The sequence below is a fragment of the Culex quinquefasciatus genome, chromosome 2 (genome assembly GCF_015732765.1).
Source record: "Culex quinquefasciatus strain JHB chromosome 2, VPISU_Cqui_1.0_pri_paternal, whole genome shotgun sequence".
In the NCBI taxonomy this organism is placed as follows: Eukaryota; Metazoa; Arthropoda; class Insecta; order Diptera; family Culicidae; genus Culex; species Culex quinquefasciatus.
In genome coordinates, this window is record NC_051862.1 from 43093932 (window position 1) to 43110546 (window position 16615).

The 16615-nt window shown below is 36.3% G+C and overlaps 4 protein-coding genes across 4 annotated transcripts; 1 reads left to right on the forward strand and 3 right to left on the reverse strand.

The window, feature by feature from the left end:
- Positions 1 to 608: 608 nt before the first annotated feature.
- On the forward strand, positions 609 to 1229 carry LOC119767581. Its single transcript, XM_038256486.1, has one exon. The coding sequence runs from the start codon at positions 628 to 630 to the stop codon at positions 1132 to 1134; it is 507 nt and encodes a 168-aa protein (XP_038112414.1). The 5' UTR covers positions 609 to 627; the 3' UTR covers positions 1135 to 1229.
- Positions 1230 to 8878: 7649 nt separating this feature from the next.
- LOC6053294 lies at positions 8879 to 9466 on the reverse strand. The gene has a single exon (XM_001869374.2). The coding sequence runs from the start codon at positions 9431 to 9433 to the stop codon at positions 8969 to 8971; it is 465 nt and encodes a 154-aa protein (XP_001869409.2). The 5' UTR covers positions 9434 to 9466; the 3' UTR covers positions 8879 to 8968.
- Positions 9467 to 9600: 134 nt separating this feature from the next.
- On the reverse strand, positions 9601 to 10581 carry LOC6053300 (serine-aspartate repeat-containing protein D). The gene is made up of 2 exons (XM_001869373.2): positions 10102 to 10581; positions 9601 to 10047 (listed from the first exon to the last, which is right to left on the reverse strand). The coding sequence occupies exons 1-2, from the start codon at positions 10579 to 10581 to the stop codon at positions 9601 to 9603; spliced, it is 927 nt and encodes a 308-aa protein (XP_001869408.2).
- A 2309-nt stretch (positions 10582 to 12890) lies between these two features.
- On the reverse strand, positions 12891 to 13470 carry LOC119767429. Its single transcript, XM_038256016.1, has one exon. The coding sequence runs from the start codon at positions 13454 to 13456 to the stop codon at positions 12977 to 12979; it is 480 nt and encodes a 159-aa protein (XP_038111944.1). The 5' UTR covers positions 13457 to 13470; the 3' UTR covers positions 12891 to 12976.
- Positions 13471 to 16615: the final 3145 nt, after the last annotated feature.

The following is a 16615-nucleotide window of genomic DNA, read 5'->3' on the forward strand; positions in this document are numbered from 1 at the left end:
GGACTGAGCTATTGACCTTACCCTGTGGGTTAGACCGGGGCCTACATTTACTTCCCCGTCCGGCGGAAGGTGTGGTGAAAAATGCCACCGGGACCGTCTGGGATCGAACCCAAGCCGACTGGGTGAGAGACTGGGTATTTTTCTGATGTACCATTTGCAAGGTATAATTTATAAATCAGGTATCTTTAAACCCCTTTTTGTCCGATGACTTTTGAGAATTGTCAGCTCTAAACCGCTTTCATTTAAATATTACCCTGGGCTACAAAATGACACTCAAAACTCCTTTTTTGTTTTTTAATAGAAATCTAGCAAAAAAGGTTTGTTTTTTTTTTAATTGAAACCACACCTTTTTAACCAAGAATTAATAGAAATGCGAACACAATAATGCTCAGGACATTGCACTACTCCATGCAACATAGAAAACTTTCAAATGTTTTATAACAATGTAACTCAATGTCGATTGCAACCAAGTAACACAAAGTCGATGATTTGAGCATACAATATAAAAAAAGATCATTAGAATAAGATACAGAACAAATATTATTAAGTAACAACTGGATAAACCACTTTATACTTATATAAACCAAGCTCTGGCAAATTTAATCCAGTCGGGAAAACCTGTTAAAAATGAAAGCTACACTTGCAGCATTCCTAATATTCAGCGTAATTTCCGTTGCTCTGGCCCACGAATGGGCCCAGCCGGGAAAGTGTGTGCAGTTCTATAGTTTGAACAACGGTAAGCGATTGGCCGCTTTGGACTCGAAACATGACAGGGATCGGCGCTATGCCGGTACTGTTGGCGGTGCCGGCGATTATTGGATCGTTACAAAGGACGAAAGATATGCCGACCATTACAAAATCAAACACAGAGATAACGGCGAAGAACTGTTCGAGTCTGAACAGAACTACCATGGCAACTACATATTCACCTGGGTGCCGAAAACGCTGATCAACGATGGGGGTGCTTCGTGGAACATCATGCGGGCCGGCAACGGAAATTACAAGCTCAAAAATAAAAAGTTTAACAACTGCTTGTGGCAAGCCGAAAGTAAAATAAGTGCCTTTGAAGCGTGTGACAATAATGATTATTTGTGGAAACTTTTTGTCTATCCATGCTCAGCAAACAAAGGATAATGAAGAGTATGAAGGAGTTTTGTAATGCCCCGTTTCTTTTTGTAAATTTCCCGGAAATTCCCGAAATACAAACGAAATTAACATTTTCCTAACTTTTTGACACCAATGTTTTGAAATCATACAAAAAATAATAATTAGAGAACCTTATTTGGTTTTACTCATTTCAATCAACTGATCATAGTGAACTTATCAGCTTGTCTGTAAATTTCATGTCAAGGTTTAATTCAGATAATATTAATTCCTGAAGCATTCCCAACTAGGAATGATGGTTGCTTGTGTATTGGGCAACAAAAATTACGGTATTATGGAATGAATATTGCTTATTTTATTTTCTACAACCTATTCTAACATTTTTTTTATGTCATTTGAAAATAAGATATGGGTCATTCCATCTCAACTGTGCACGAAAAAGTGCAAATTTGAAAATTACCCTCTCCGATCCTGCTCAAATTTGGCAGGGCTGTTGATACTATCAAAACATGCAAGAATCCCGAATTTCATCCAAATCGGACCACCCCCTCCATTTTTGTACCTCCCCAAAAAATCGACTTTTTGGCGATTTTTGACCAAACCTCCTAGTTTCAAACAACGATAACTCAGGAACCACTAATCTTAGAGGGTCGGTCTTAGACTCAATTTTAAAGGAAATTGGACGTAGAATCCATTTCCGTGATCAAAATTTTGATTAATTTATTTTGTCTACCTGTATTGCGCAATTGAAAACTTTAAACGGCCGCATCTCAAAACACCCCAACTTATTTTTTTTATTTGACCTCACCATCGTGTTCCCCGGCCAATTTTATATAAGAATCACTTATCGACAGAAATGAATATGTTTCGTTCCAGAAATATCGAATTTTAAAGCTATGTGTTTCCGAGATTACCTACATCAGCTTCATTCGCCGCATCTGCTAGAAGCACACAGGCGGGCTGATCAATAACTGCTACCTGTTGTTCTGGGAGATGATTAATTTAATTTATATTTTTATAATTTTACGCAAATATTTATTCAAATGGCTAATAGGGGAAATTCTGGTATGTTTGGCAGGTTAAGTCCTCGCTCCTAGTTTCATCCAATTTGCTCATTTTCACTATTCAAACAACAAATTTTGCAAAACTTTTGATAGAAATTTGCTTGTTCACTTCTTATTGAGCTATTCATCACTCGATTTCAGTTGAAAACGCTTTTAATCAGCTGTAATTGAATGCCAAAGCGCTGATATGGTAACATTAGAGAAATGCTGGAATTAGATGCTGTTCCCCTACCTTGATCAATCTATTTGTGTGAAAGGAATATTAATTGGGTTATTTTACGTGTTGCTAACCGTTTTAAAGTACCTCCGAGGCCATATGACTAGGGCCTTCATCATGGGCGGTAGCAAAATAGTGCCATTCAGCAAAAACCCCAAAACCTGCTTTATTATTATTATTATTATTATTATTATAGTTAATTATTGACACTTTACCATAATTTGGCAAATCCGATTTATGGTTTAAAAGAAATCAATTTTTATATTGTGAGCCAGCTCCATTTGATTCAAAGAATCCAAGAATGATGTAAGAAAAAAATACTGTTGTTCGGACGGTGTCGAAATCATCGCAACTAAATTTGGGGAATTAACCGCTTTTCAGCAGATCAAACTTTGTGATTTTCTTAAATTTTTCAGTTTTACACTTTCCAGAAATCATTTTCCTACTCCTTGTGATCGTCCTTCACTAGAGTAAAATGTATCAACAAATTTTATTAATTTTAGTTCATATTTCTTACTCAGTAATGTATCGTGCACTTATTGTTCAGTGTTACTAACAAGATTAATTGCATTTTCCTGCTCGCTCCGTCGGAATCCAATTCTGCCCTTTACTGTGTGTCGTTATTGCTCTGCCCTGTGGGTTAGCACAGAAATTCATTTCATTCATTTTTTTGAACAGATAAACATTCGCGATTAAACTCCAGTTTCCTACAGTGTTACATAGTTAATTTTTGCCCAATTTGATAAAGATTATTTATGATGAAATATTACTTCAATAAATGGCCAGGTAACAGTTATTGATCAGCCCGCCTGTGTGCTTCTAGCAGATGCGGCGAATGAAGCTGATGTAGGTAATCTCGAAAACACAAAACTTTAAAATTCAATATCTCTGGAACGAAACAAATTCATTTCTGTCGATAAGTGATTCTTATATAAAATTGGCCGGGGAACACGATGGTGAGGTCAAATAAAAAAAATAAGTTGGGGTGTTTTGAGATACGGCCGTTCAAAGTTTTCAATTGCGCAATACAGGTAGACGAAATAAATTAATCAAAATTTTGATCACGGAAATGGATTCTACGTCCAATTTCCTTCAAAATTGAGTATGAGACCGACCCTCTAAGATTTGTGGTTCCTGAGTTATCGTCGTTTGAAACTAGGAGGTTTGGCCAAAAATCGCCAAAAAGTCGATTTTTTGGGGAGGTACAAAAATGGAGGGGGTGGTCCGATTTGGATGAAATTCGGGATTCTTGCATGTTTTGATAGTATCAACAGCCCTGCCAAATTTGAGCAGGATCGGAGAGGGTAATTTTCAAATGATGTTCCGCTTCAGATGGAATGACCCATATTCACCATTGTTGTTTACCATGACAAAATTGGATGAATATAATTAAATTTTTCGAAAAGGGTCGTTCGAGAAGAATTGGTTTAAAAATATACGAGAAATAAATGTTTGAAATTATAAATTTCAAACATAAAATGTTTTGTTCAAATTCAACCACTTTTACACTATGAAAATTATTTAAATGTAATTAATTTATTAGGCCATATGATTATATAACTCAAATCATACCATAAATGGAACCTTGAAAAATCATGTTTTCAAGTTAAATAGCGCTAGACATTAGAATTAGAAGGCCAATTCAATGATTATCTATTTATTCACAAGTTGAAAATATTTGTTCTAAAATAAGTAATTTGCTATGAAAAACATTATTTCTGCATGATTTTTTCTTTCATTTCACTGTTATGGTCACTGGGACAAATTTAAAAGCAATTTTATTGTTGTTGAGTATAGATTTTCACTGTCCAAACAATTTGATTTAAAAAATACAAAAAATTGATTTAAAAAATACAAAAAATACAAACAATATATTTTTTATTTGGTACGATTTGAAAGACAGATTAAAAAATAAGATTTTTTTTTAATTTTTTCGCAAAGTTGTATGATTTTTTTACAAGCATTCACGCCATCAATTGATCCTTACACGCAGTTTGAACAATAAATATGGTGTTCTATACAATTTTGTTGCTAAATATTAATCAGAAACAGGGTCAGAATATTTTTTTTAAATTTCATTTCCCGGCAATTTGTAGAAAATTTCCCGGGAAGTTTGTAACCCCGGGAAATTAGACGCGCTAGTTTTGGTTTTTGTCAGTTTTGACCATTGACTTTTTTTTTGTTTTATGGATTTTTTATTTGGCTCAAACTTTGTGGGGGCCTTCTTAATGACCAAATGTTAAAGTAATATTGTGTCATTGGCTCACCCATACAAGTCTCCATACCTTTTTGCAGCTGTCCATGCAAAAATGGTACGAAAATATTCGAAAATCTGTAACTTTTGAAGGAATTTTATTACCATTTTGTTGTCGAAAAATTGGTTTTCCCAACTTTTTTTATTTTAAAGATTTTTTATATGTTTCATGGGACCAAAACCCGCAACTTTTGAGTCACAGGTCAAAAATGTTGCCACAAAGTTATGAATTTTTGAAAAATCTGTCAAATAAATTCCAAATTTTTTTTTACAGATTTTTTGAGTTATGGCCCCATTTTCAAGATATAGCCACCGAATGTTTGATTCCAGCGAAATATTTACAGTTATTCGATTTTTTACAATAGTGACAAGCAGTGTCCATTTCTAAAAATATTTTTTTCAAGAGTTCAGAAAATTTACTTTGTCTAAGAAAGTAACAGTTACAGGAAATGTGACGTTTTTTTAAGTCTCACCAAATCAACCCTCCATCTTCTAATGTCGATATCTCAGCAACTAATGGTCCGATTTTCAATGTTAAAAAATGAAACATTCGTGAAATTTTCCGATCTTTACGAAAACCATATTTCAAATCAAGTTTGACCTGTAAAAAGATCGTAATATTGAATGTTTAGTCCTTTTGAAATGTTAGGTTTATAAATGTTCGATTTTTATTTTATTCCTTTTTTTGCTTTTTTGAATACAATTGTCAAGGGGAAGGGAATAAGATAGCCCTAGTTGGACCACTCTCATACCCATTTTAAATTAAGGTCTGGAAAATTAACCTTATTAGTGTCTGATTGGTTTATGATTAGGAGTCGCTATTGCTCGATGAAGTTTGCATGAGAAAATTCGCAAAAATATATGAGGAAAAATAATTTTGGCAGCAGGTGGCGTAGGTCTTGCACAAAAATTCTACTCCATTATTTACATACAGAAACAAGGATAAAATTTCATTTTAACTAAATTACAAATTCATAAATAATTTATTCGACAGTTCACCGCGTCCGTCAACAATCAGCCAGACGAATTTCCCACTCAAAATCCCTTCCCTGGCACTCCGGCAGCGCTTGAACCCACCCGAACGAACCCTTGGTGTGCAAACAGTCCCGGTAGTATGCGTTTTGGAAGATAAAGTTGCCCCCTCCGGTGGGCAGTATGTCCCACAGGCCGTTAGTGATCCGTTCTCCGGGCATCCAGGTGAACACGTACCGCCCCCGCCAGGCCTGGGCCGACACGAACAGGTCCTCCAGCAGCCGCTGGTGCAGAATCCGGTAGTGGCCCTGGTCGTGGTAAATCAGCCACTGTTCGGGCACTCTGCTGTAGGTCACGTGGCGACGATCCGCGTCGTGGCTTTCCTTGTGCGATACGACCAGGTACTTTTTGATGTTGGCATTTTTTATCTCGACGCAACCGGTGGGAACTTGGGCGCTTACAATAGCTGGAACTAGCAGAAGAAGGAGGGAAAGAATGCTTGTTTCCATTGTGGCTCGAGTAGGTTTACTGGAAAAAGAAAATTGCTCATGAAATTCGATTTTGTTCACCTTTTATGTTGTTTTTCTCAATTATCGCAAAACGTAAATATTATTAGGGTTGAACAAAAACACAACAAGAAAAACTAGCGTTAGTCCAACATTCAGGGATTCAAATAATCTATGATTTTTTTTTTATAAATATTTAGATTCTATTTTTATCCAAATATTTATTTGTTCTATTTTAAAACAGTTATCATACTCCAATATGCTTAAAATACTTAATATCTAATATCCTTGAAAACTCAAAAACATATAAATGTTAAGTACTACTACTCAAAAATGCTTCAAATATTTATATACAGATTTTTAAGTGAAGATAGTGTTACGAATGGTACACGCCCGAAATGTCAAAATCGCTAAGTGGTACCAACATTAGAAAAAAAGTGTGGCTGCAATGTCATGGCACATTTTTTCTTAATGTTGGTAACACAGCTTGATTTTGACATTTCGGGCGTGCACCATTCGTAACGCCATCTTCGCTCAAAAATCTTGATACTTTGGTGTTAAAAATACTAGAATAACTTAAAATAATTAAAATACTTAAAATGCTTAAAAAACTTAAAATACTAAAATACTAAAAATACTTAAAATGCTTAACATACTTAAAACACTTAAAAAACTTCAGATACTTAAAATTCTTAAAGTACTTAAAACACTTGAAATACTTAAAATACTTGAAATACTTGAAATACTTGAAATACTTAAAATATTTAAAATACTTAAAAAACTTAAAATACTTAAAAAACTTAAAATACTTAAAATATTAAAAAAAACTTAAAAAACTTAAAATACTTAAAATACTTAAAATATTTTTTGCAATTCCGTCGTGAAACTACTTATTTTTCCTGTCATTCTTGAACAACGAAATAGCCTACTTTTCTGTACCAAAAATAACAGAATCGAATAGCAACACTTTTCAAAATAAATGCTGAAAAGTTCTACTTTTCAGCACTCAAATGGGTGCTGAAAAGTTGAACTTTTCAGCACTTGTTTTGAAAAGTAACACTTTTCAACATTTTTTTGATTTAAACGATTCATTGACAAAATACATGAAAATTCGACTTAAAATTTCACTCAATGGGTGTTTTTCGAAATTGCAAAAAATGTTGTATGGAACTCGTTGCAAAACTTGATTTTTTCAGCACTCTTCGTATTTATCCAACTCGGTGAACCTCGTTGGATAAATGTACGACTCGTGGTGAAAAAATCCCCTTTTTGCAACTTGTTGCATAAACTACTATTAAGTACTTTATATTTAAAATATTTAAAAGATTTGAAATAATATAAATACTTAAATACTTAAAATACTTAAAACGATTAAAATACTTGAATGTATGAAAAAAATAATATTTGCATTTAAGAAATTATTCAAATAATTTAACTATTTGAATTCAAGAAACAAATCAAATAATTTAAATACTTAAATACTTTTAATACCAATTGTTCTTAAAACAATTTCAATACATTTCAAAATTAAAACAAAAAACTTGAAATAATTACAATTATTCGAATAATAATTCTGTCAAAGGCAAACTTATAAGATATTGGACGAGTTTTTCGGTGAAAAAAATTTTAAGACTGAAAAATCAATTCTCACATATAGAAATTGCTGAAAAACAACAATAAATTACCAAATTATTTGTATTTTTTGTCAGCCGAGCTACTGTGGCCGTGTGGTTACGAGTTTGGTCTGTAAGCGGAAGGTGATAGGTTCGATTCCTGTCTGGTTCGGCAAAGTCTGAGAATACTGACCGGTAGGGGATGGCTTTCTACTAGCGGCGTGCTGCATTTCCAATCCAGAGGTCGTGAGTTCGGTTCTCGTACCGGGATGATGAATTAATTTTTTTTATGCAATCCACTATTATATCTTCACCGAATTGGATTAAGGTAAATTGTCTATATGAAGGCATGTATGTAAAATTGTCTGAAGAATCAATTCCCGTTCTTGGTTTTTGATCATTTTGACACTAGAGCACTTAAAAAACAGCTTCATTAAATTTTTTGTTTCGAAAAGTTACTACATCGTGCATTTTTTAAGGCTCTATGAAGCTTTTACCACAAAAACATATTATCGAAAAAAAATCTTTTAAATTTGACTTTTAAACCTAAAAATAATAAAACCCCATAGAAGTGGCGAGTATTTTTTTTTAAATTTAAATTACCTACAAGTTACTGACGCCCTTCTTAAGTGCAACTGGATCCATATGCACAACAAAATTCATTGATGTCAGAGAGGATCGGTTGAAAAAGTACATGAAATTCATCTGTTTTGGGCTGAAACTGCAATACTACAGTCCAGACTCGATTATCCGAAGTTCCTAAAAAAAAAATCACTTTCGATAATCGAACCATGAAAAAAACGTTGTCTTGTTTTGAATCAATGAGTTCAAATGCTCGGAAGTGATTTGGAGATTATGAATTCAAGATGGCGACCAAAATGGCGGTAATAAATTGTAGAGAAAATACAAAGGTTACAAATCTCAAATTTTTAAGATAAAACTTAGAAATTAGATGAACAAAAAAAAATCATTTACGACGTTGATTTGGTTCGAAGCTTATCAAAATCCGGAAATCGATTATTGTGTGTGCTTCAAAATTGTTTTTGAAAATGTGTTGCAATTGACCATTGTGACTTTAAAATTATTTGGGTTTTCTCAACAATAATAGAAACTAAGTAGCGAATAGAAATTTCACAACAAATATTTGCCTTTTCTGTTCATGTTTTATACTGAATATGGAACACATGATTTTTTAAATTATCAAGATTGTTTTTGACAATCTTCACCCCTTACCGACTTTAACAACTCTCAAAGCTCCACTCAAATTGCTTTCCCTTACACGTCGTACCCATTTTTGCGTAAACCCAGCTGGAAGACCCCACAAACAGGCAGCTTGGACGCTTTTCATTTCGAATTATCAATCCATTTCCACCGCTCTCAATTTTCCACTTTTCCGCCGTCAGTCCAGCCTTGGGAATCCACAGGTACACGTGGTAGTTGCTGCTGTAGGTCAAATCCGAGGCGTACAAAAACTGATTGAATTCTTTGCTTCTGATGGTGAAGAGACCTGCTCCGACGGCAGCAACATCCCACTGCTTCCCGTCACCTTGCTTAATCGAAACGCGCCGTGTTTTTGCGTCATTCTTCACCGGAGAGGTCAGATAGATTCCGTCTCTGATGTGTTTTATTTTGACGCAACCAGTTTTGATTTGGGCTTGAACAAAAGGAATGAAAACTAGACAAATTATAAGAAAGACTTGCATAGTTTTGCGATTTTTCTCAAATGGAAATATAGTTGAGTTGAATTGTCTCGGAAGAAAATGTTGTTTTTATACTTTCACATCTTGTTTAATCAAGAGCTGTCTCATTTATCATTTTGCAAACGAAGACAGTTGTCTAATAAAATAATGTGGTGATATTTATCATATTACTAGCAACACTTGTTTCTATGTTTGTTTTCAAAGGGCGTTTCAAAGTCAAAGCCAGAGTCCGAGTCCGAGTCCGAGTCCGAGTCCGAGTCCGAGTCCGAGTTCGAGTCCGAGTCCGAGTCCGAGTCCGAGTCCGAGTCCGAGTCCGAGTCCGAGTCCGAGTCCGAGTCCGAGTCCGAGTCCGAGTCCGAGTCCGAGTCCGAGTCCGAGTCTGAGTCCGAGTCCGAGTCCGAGTCCGAGTCCGAGTCCGAGTCCGAGTCCGAGTCCGAGTCCGAGTCCGAGTCCGAGTCCGAGTCCGAGTCCGAGTCCGAGTCCGAGTCCGAGTCCGAGTCCGAGTCCGAGTCCGAGTCCGAGTCCGAGTCCGAGTCACAATCACAGTCACAGTCACAGTCACAGTCACAGTCAGAGTCAGAGTCAGAGTAAAAATAGGCAGGGCAGTTTTGCGTGTACTTTTATTCTATTAATGTACAACTTTGTTGATAAAGTTTTCACTTAGAAGCTACTTCAACCGGTTCACACGACGCAAGCTCCCACTTGTACTGATCCTCCTTGCAGTCCTGACAATTTTCCTTTGAATAGGTATGGCTAAATGATCCCAAAAACAAACAACCCGGGTTCTTCACATTGCTGATGCAGAAATGCTCTCCTTGGGGTATAATTTTCCACTTTTTCGTGTGCACATAAACATCCGCCCCGACGGTGTAGACAGCACGCTCCCCGCCGATTTCCACTGCTTCCGTCATCATAAACTGGCTGATATTGGTGTTGAACAGCGTGTAATCGCCGTCACATTTCTCGACCTTCCAAAACTCTTTTTCGCTTTCGTTCTCCCTTCCACCGATGTAGCGAAAGTTGTTTTTCTGCTTGAAATCCCCGGCAAGATACTTTCCCGATTCTACGTTTTTGATCGTCACACACCCGATGGGAACTTTTGTCAGTAAAGCTGGACCAATTAGGAGGAATAGTAGAATTACACTTTGCATTTTTGCGTTTTGAAATGGAATGATACTATATTTTTCTAACGTTTAATTTATACAACTTGAGAAGGAATTGAAATGCTGATTGTTGTAACCACTGATCAACACATGTGTTACCACTGCATCTGTGCGATTTTGCAAGATTGAATTGCAAAATTTTCATCATTTTCAACCCTTCACGACGTAGAAAGTTTTACCAGGAAACAAAAAAGAATCATGAAATGAAACTCCAGAGAAATACATTTAAAAAATCAAGGTGTCTTTTTGGAACGCTTGATTTTTTCAGCACCCGTCATATTTATCCAACTCGGCCGTATTTAATTTTTGAGTATCACAGCTAAAAAAGTAGTAATCCTGCTGCGTGTAAAAGGCCTGGGTGTAAAATAAATATTGCATTATTTTATGCAATTTGATGTGATTTTACACCCTGAAATATGTAGCCCATCAGTATGGGAAACCTACTTGACCGAAATGTCAAGCTCATATATGCGTTTATCCTTACAGTTTTTCATCGGTCTGATGGCCGAGTGGGCTAAGGCGCCAGTCCTTACTGTTGGTGCTGGGTTTGAATCCCGTCGGTTGCAACTTTTTTTTGTGTTGTCAAAAATTGTACATGCAGTGTGTAATATTAAGTGTTTATTTTGACGAAGGTGATGTGCATGCTTTTGCATGCGATTTTACCATCGGATTTTTAGCTGTGTAGAAAAGTGGGTGATGATTCGTTGTTTGAGTTATTGCTGGTAAACTGTATAAATACGATAAAACAGTTCTAAATGAGATCCACTATTTCAGAAATGATCAACATTCTACTGTTGTGCTTGCTATCAGTTCAAGCAATTCTAGCGGAAGTTCCAACAGGATGTGTGACGATTAAATTTGTGAAAACGGCCAAATATCCCACGCCCGAATTTAAAATTCTGAACTTTCGCATGCTGACAGGCAAGGACGAGAAGCAACAATGGTTAATCGAGAAAAGCAACGAAGACATTAAGATAAAGCACAAGCAGTACGGAGAGTACATGTACGCCCACAGCGAATCCGACGGCTCGGAACGTTTCGTGAGGATTCTCAACTCGGGAAGTGTCGACTCGGACAGGTGGAAAATTGAATCGAAAAAGGGAACACTTTACAGTGTTAGAAATGTCAAGTTCGTAGAGTGTTTATCGATGGCTGGTAACAATGTAGTGGTTGCTAAGAAACTCGAAAGTTGCGATGATGATTTGTGGGAAATTCAGCCATGTTGAATAGGGAAAATAAACCCATTTTAAACCTAATAATAAGCGGTCGTGTTCGAAAAATGTTGAATAATCTGGAGTCTTTCTTAAGATTTACTAAAACCAAGTACACCAACAAGTAGAGCAACTTTTTGTGAACATTTTTGTTTATTTTCATTTTTACTTAAAATTATTCTATTCCATTCACAAGCATCTAAAAAAAAAATTCCCAAATGTATTCTAATCAAATGAGAATGCATTGGGCAACGTCCATTTTTCTATTTTCAGCGTAGTTCTTTTTTCTTCCAGCGTTCTTTTGGGTCTGCTTAGTGCTGCCAAAATGGATGAAATTTTAAGCGAACACTTACAAAAAATAACAATTATAGATAAAGTTTCCTGGCATCACTGGCTCACTCTTATAGGCGCTGCTGATGGTGTTGGCGGCCACCCTTTGTTCTTTATTTGCCTTCGCTTCTCGCTCGGATTTCTTCAGCCTTCGATTGGAATGGGACGTCAAAAATCAAGCGTCAAAAGACTAAGCACGTTTGTTTTTTTGAGGTGCTTGCTAATTATTTACATGTTTCGGGATTATTTTTCAAGTGAGTGACTAACTAATGTTCAAAAGAACATGTTGCCGGTAGTTGGAAGCAATGGATGTGTGTGTGCCAACAGAATGATGAAAAATGGTTTCGTGAAATAGAAATTATGATCAAAAGTGCATAAATTTTGATATTTTTGGCCAGTACGTGGCATACATTTGCGTGCTTACTCAAGGCGATGTTGTTGCTGGTAAGTTTATAGCCTAAACAGTGTTTTTGGAGTTTTCATCGAGCATCACACTCTCCATATGGTGTTTGATTAGAAAGGGTTTTTTCCCCATAACCTAATAAAGCTTAAAAACATTTTTGTAATAATCTGTAATCTGCAATTGGCTGCTGTTTTATTTTTTTTCAATTTTTTCTGAAGAGAAAAAAGACTATTTCGAAATATTTACAAGCGTTCTTAAATTTGGACATTTTCTACGTATCAAAAAAGGGTTTCCAAAAGCGTTTATTACTTGACAGTTAACTTCTAGTAATTGACTGACTGATGACTTGATAATTTTCTGGTGTTAAGTTTCTTTATTTATTAAACGTAGTTATTGTTTAGTTGATAAACGTGATATTTCAAGCAAGAATTGCTTGGAATTAGTTCTTTTTTCCAACGATCAAACAGTTTGAAACAGGCTGGATTTCCCACAAATCATCGCCACAGCTATCCATTTTCTTGGTAACCACATGATCGGATCCACTAATCACCAGACATTCCTGGTACTTGACATTGCTGATCCAGTAAAGTGCCATTTTTTGCTCAACTTTCCAAACATTCGCATCAGTAGTTCCCTCTTTGAGGGTTTTCACCGCTCGGCCAGGGTCGTCCGTTTTGCTCTCGGCATACAAATACTCCGTATAAATTCTGGGCCTTATTTTGTAGTCATTGCCACTTTTCTCGATCACCCACTCTTCCTTTTCATCACCACCGTAGAGCTTCCGGTAGTGCAGGACGGTTTTGTCCCACATATTGATATGCTTTGCGTTGTTCACAAATTTCAGCGTCACACATCCCGTTGGAACATCCGCCAAAATTGCTGGAACGATCGCTAGGCCCAACAGTAGAATGTTTATCATTTTGAAGCTACTCACTTGAATGAATGGAACATGGTCGTACGGTTGTATTTATACCATGAAAATTTCAAAACTTCTGCTAACCGTTTCGCAAAAAAAAAGTAAACATCTTTATCGATGTTTCTTCATTTTGTCTCAAGGGGAACAAGAATACGTTCATCGCTTTAGATTGCAAAATCATATTCTTACATCAATATGAGAACGGGCAAATCCGCTGGCAACTTCGATGCTGCCAACGAGCATTTTTCGTAAGTTAACCCTATTTCGTAACTCTTTGTACAGAACCATGGAATCTGAAGACTTTTGAACAGCTCTAACTTTTTTTGTCATCAATTAATTGCTTTTATGGCAGAAAAATAATCTTTTGATAAAAAGTTGTTTTTGCCTGTTTTATCAAATTCAACCGATTTTTGTTGTTTTGATGCATGGTGTGAGTCTAATGAAGATAAATAAAAGAAGGCTTTTGCTTTTTATTGTCAAAATATTAGATTTGTTACCAAATATGGCTTAAAACATTAAAAAGACCTAACGGACTTTGAAACACATTTTTTCCAAAAAAGAAAACGTGTCAAAAATCGCTGTAAACATAAAAAAAAGTAATTTTGATGTATTTTTTCAGGTCAATCACTTAAATAGTACATGTGACAATGAGTTTGAGTTAAGTGTAATAGAATAGTTTTGATAAATTTCAATACTTCTTCTAACCGTTTTGCAAAATAAACGTAAATATTTATGTCGAAAACAACATGATTCGAAAAAAAAAAGCTGTCCGATCGGACTCAACATTTTTGTGGCCATTAACCCAGTCAAATCAATCCGAATTCTGAAACAGAATCTAACGGAAACGGAATTCGGATTGATTTGACTGGGAAAATGACCTACGCCGTGTTAGGGTGACCCGAAAAATTGCCATTTTCGTCGATATTCGCAAAAACAAACACATTTCAACCGATTTTAACGAAAGGGTTCACTTGGCTCTGACAGCTCCGAGAGTGTAGACGTGTGTGACGTGAGTGCTAAAGGCATCGTGCCTCGGGTTGTTTGACGGATGGAGGTGGAAGAGACCTCCGAGACGGATGATTTTCAACTCATCCCCGGAAATCGGAAGCGGAAGAAGACCCCTGAGATCACCGGAGCAGTCGTCGGAGAAGGAAAAGTGGAGCAGAACGTGCTCAATAACAACAAGTTCAGCCCGCTAGCGGAAAACGAAAACAACAACAATGCCAGCCCAGCAGGAGGAGGGGACGCCCCGGCGGTCCCACCACCCGGCCAGTCGGCAGGTAAACAAAAGCAACCACCTTTGGTGGTGAAGAGCACCACGGATTTTTACAAGCTCGCGGCAATAGTGGAAAGTTGTAAATTTGGTTTCAACCCGATTTACAAACTAACCCGATTTGGAACCAAGGTGACCTGCTTCTCTGTCAAAGATTTTGACAAGTTGCAAGAGCTCTTCAAGAAGAAGAAAGTGGAATTCTACACCCACGAACGGCGGAGCGAACGAAATCATCGGGTAGTTCTTCGTGGTTTACCTGATGAACTGAAACCGGACGAGGTCAAGTACCTGCTGAAGAGGGATCTCAAGCTGAACGCGCTGGAGGTGCATATCATCAAGCGGAAGGAAAAGTCCACCGTGGACGAAACTCCGTACATTGTGGTCTTCCCCAAGGGATACACCAATCTGAAAAAGCTCAAGACCTTCAAGACCCGCTTGGACCAAGTAACCCTCGTCAGTTACATGATCTCCAAGTATGGAATTTAAGGAGTTTTTTTTTTTTGTTATTTTACATTGTTTTACTGATCCTCGGTCCCAACCTGGTCACAGCACCTAAAAGGACCTAATAAAAATAAGTTGAGAAAAAAAACGAAAGGGTTAAAGATAGACTTTTAAGGAAAATAGTTACAAGTTTCAAATATCTTGCCTGAAAATGTCGAATTACAACTGAAAATGCTGTTTTGAAGGTCGCGTGACCAAAGAGCCTATGTCTAAAAATATTTTCATCGGATTCCTCGAAAAAAAATTGCATAAAATATCAAAAAATGGTGAAGTTATGTTTTTAATATTTCTACATACGATTTTTTGAAAATAAAAACCATGATCTTCGACGCAAAAACGGGAAAATGGCGAAAACGGGAAAAAACGACTTTTTTACTAAAACTGCGATAACTTTGAAATTCAAGCGATGACCTATGAATGTTTGGCTACCATAAGTTGCGACTTTCACTCACAAAATTGTTGGTACCCATAGCTCATTTTTTCTCGTTTCCGTCATTTTCTCGTGTTTGTGCGCAGCGCGTCAAACAACACGGTTTTTATTTTCAAAAAATCATATGTCGATGTATCGAAAACATAACATTACCATTTTTTGATATTTTACGTAAATTTTTTCGAGGAATTCAACGAAAATGGCAATTTTGCGGGTCACCCTAACACGGCGTATGTCATTCTAATGGCCAAACAAAAAAAAAAAACGGGTCCTATTTTTCGGCCAAGGAAGTCCGATCGGACAATTTTTTTTTTAATCATGTTATTTTCGTCATAAACATTTACGTTTATTTTGCAAAACGGTTAGAAGAAGTATTGAAATTTATCAAAACTATTCTTTATTACACTTAACTCAAACTCATAATCATGTTTTAAAACATATAAAAAAAACGTTACTTAATCCACCCTTAGGTGGTTGGTGCCTTCCTCTCATTCAAAGGGTAATGCTATCCAAAATAGACACGCTCGTGGGAAGGTCTTTAAATTACCTATCCAAAGATAGGTCGCATAATATATTTGGAATACGTTTCATCTAAATATCTGAGAACTAGCCTCCAAAAAGTGTATAAATAACTCTTAAGTGCTTATAACTTTTGATAGGGTTGTCAGATCATCAATGTTTTGGACGCGTTGGAAAGGTCTTTTGATTACCTGTTCAACGACGGGTTGCATGATAGATCCGGACAACGTTTTCATCGTGATATCTGAGATCCGGCTTCCAAAAAGTGCATAAATAACACTTAATTGCTAATAACTTTTGATAGGGTTGTCAGAACTTCAATATATTGGTCGCGTTGGAAAGGTCTTTTAAATACCTTTCTAAAAATGTATAACATGCTGGGGTTTCTTACAAAAACCACCCTTTTTACAATCTTCCGGACTTTAGTCGAAATTGTTTT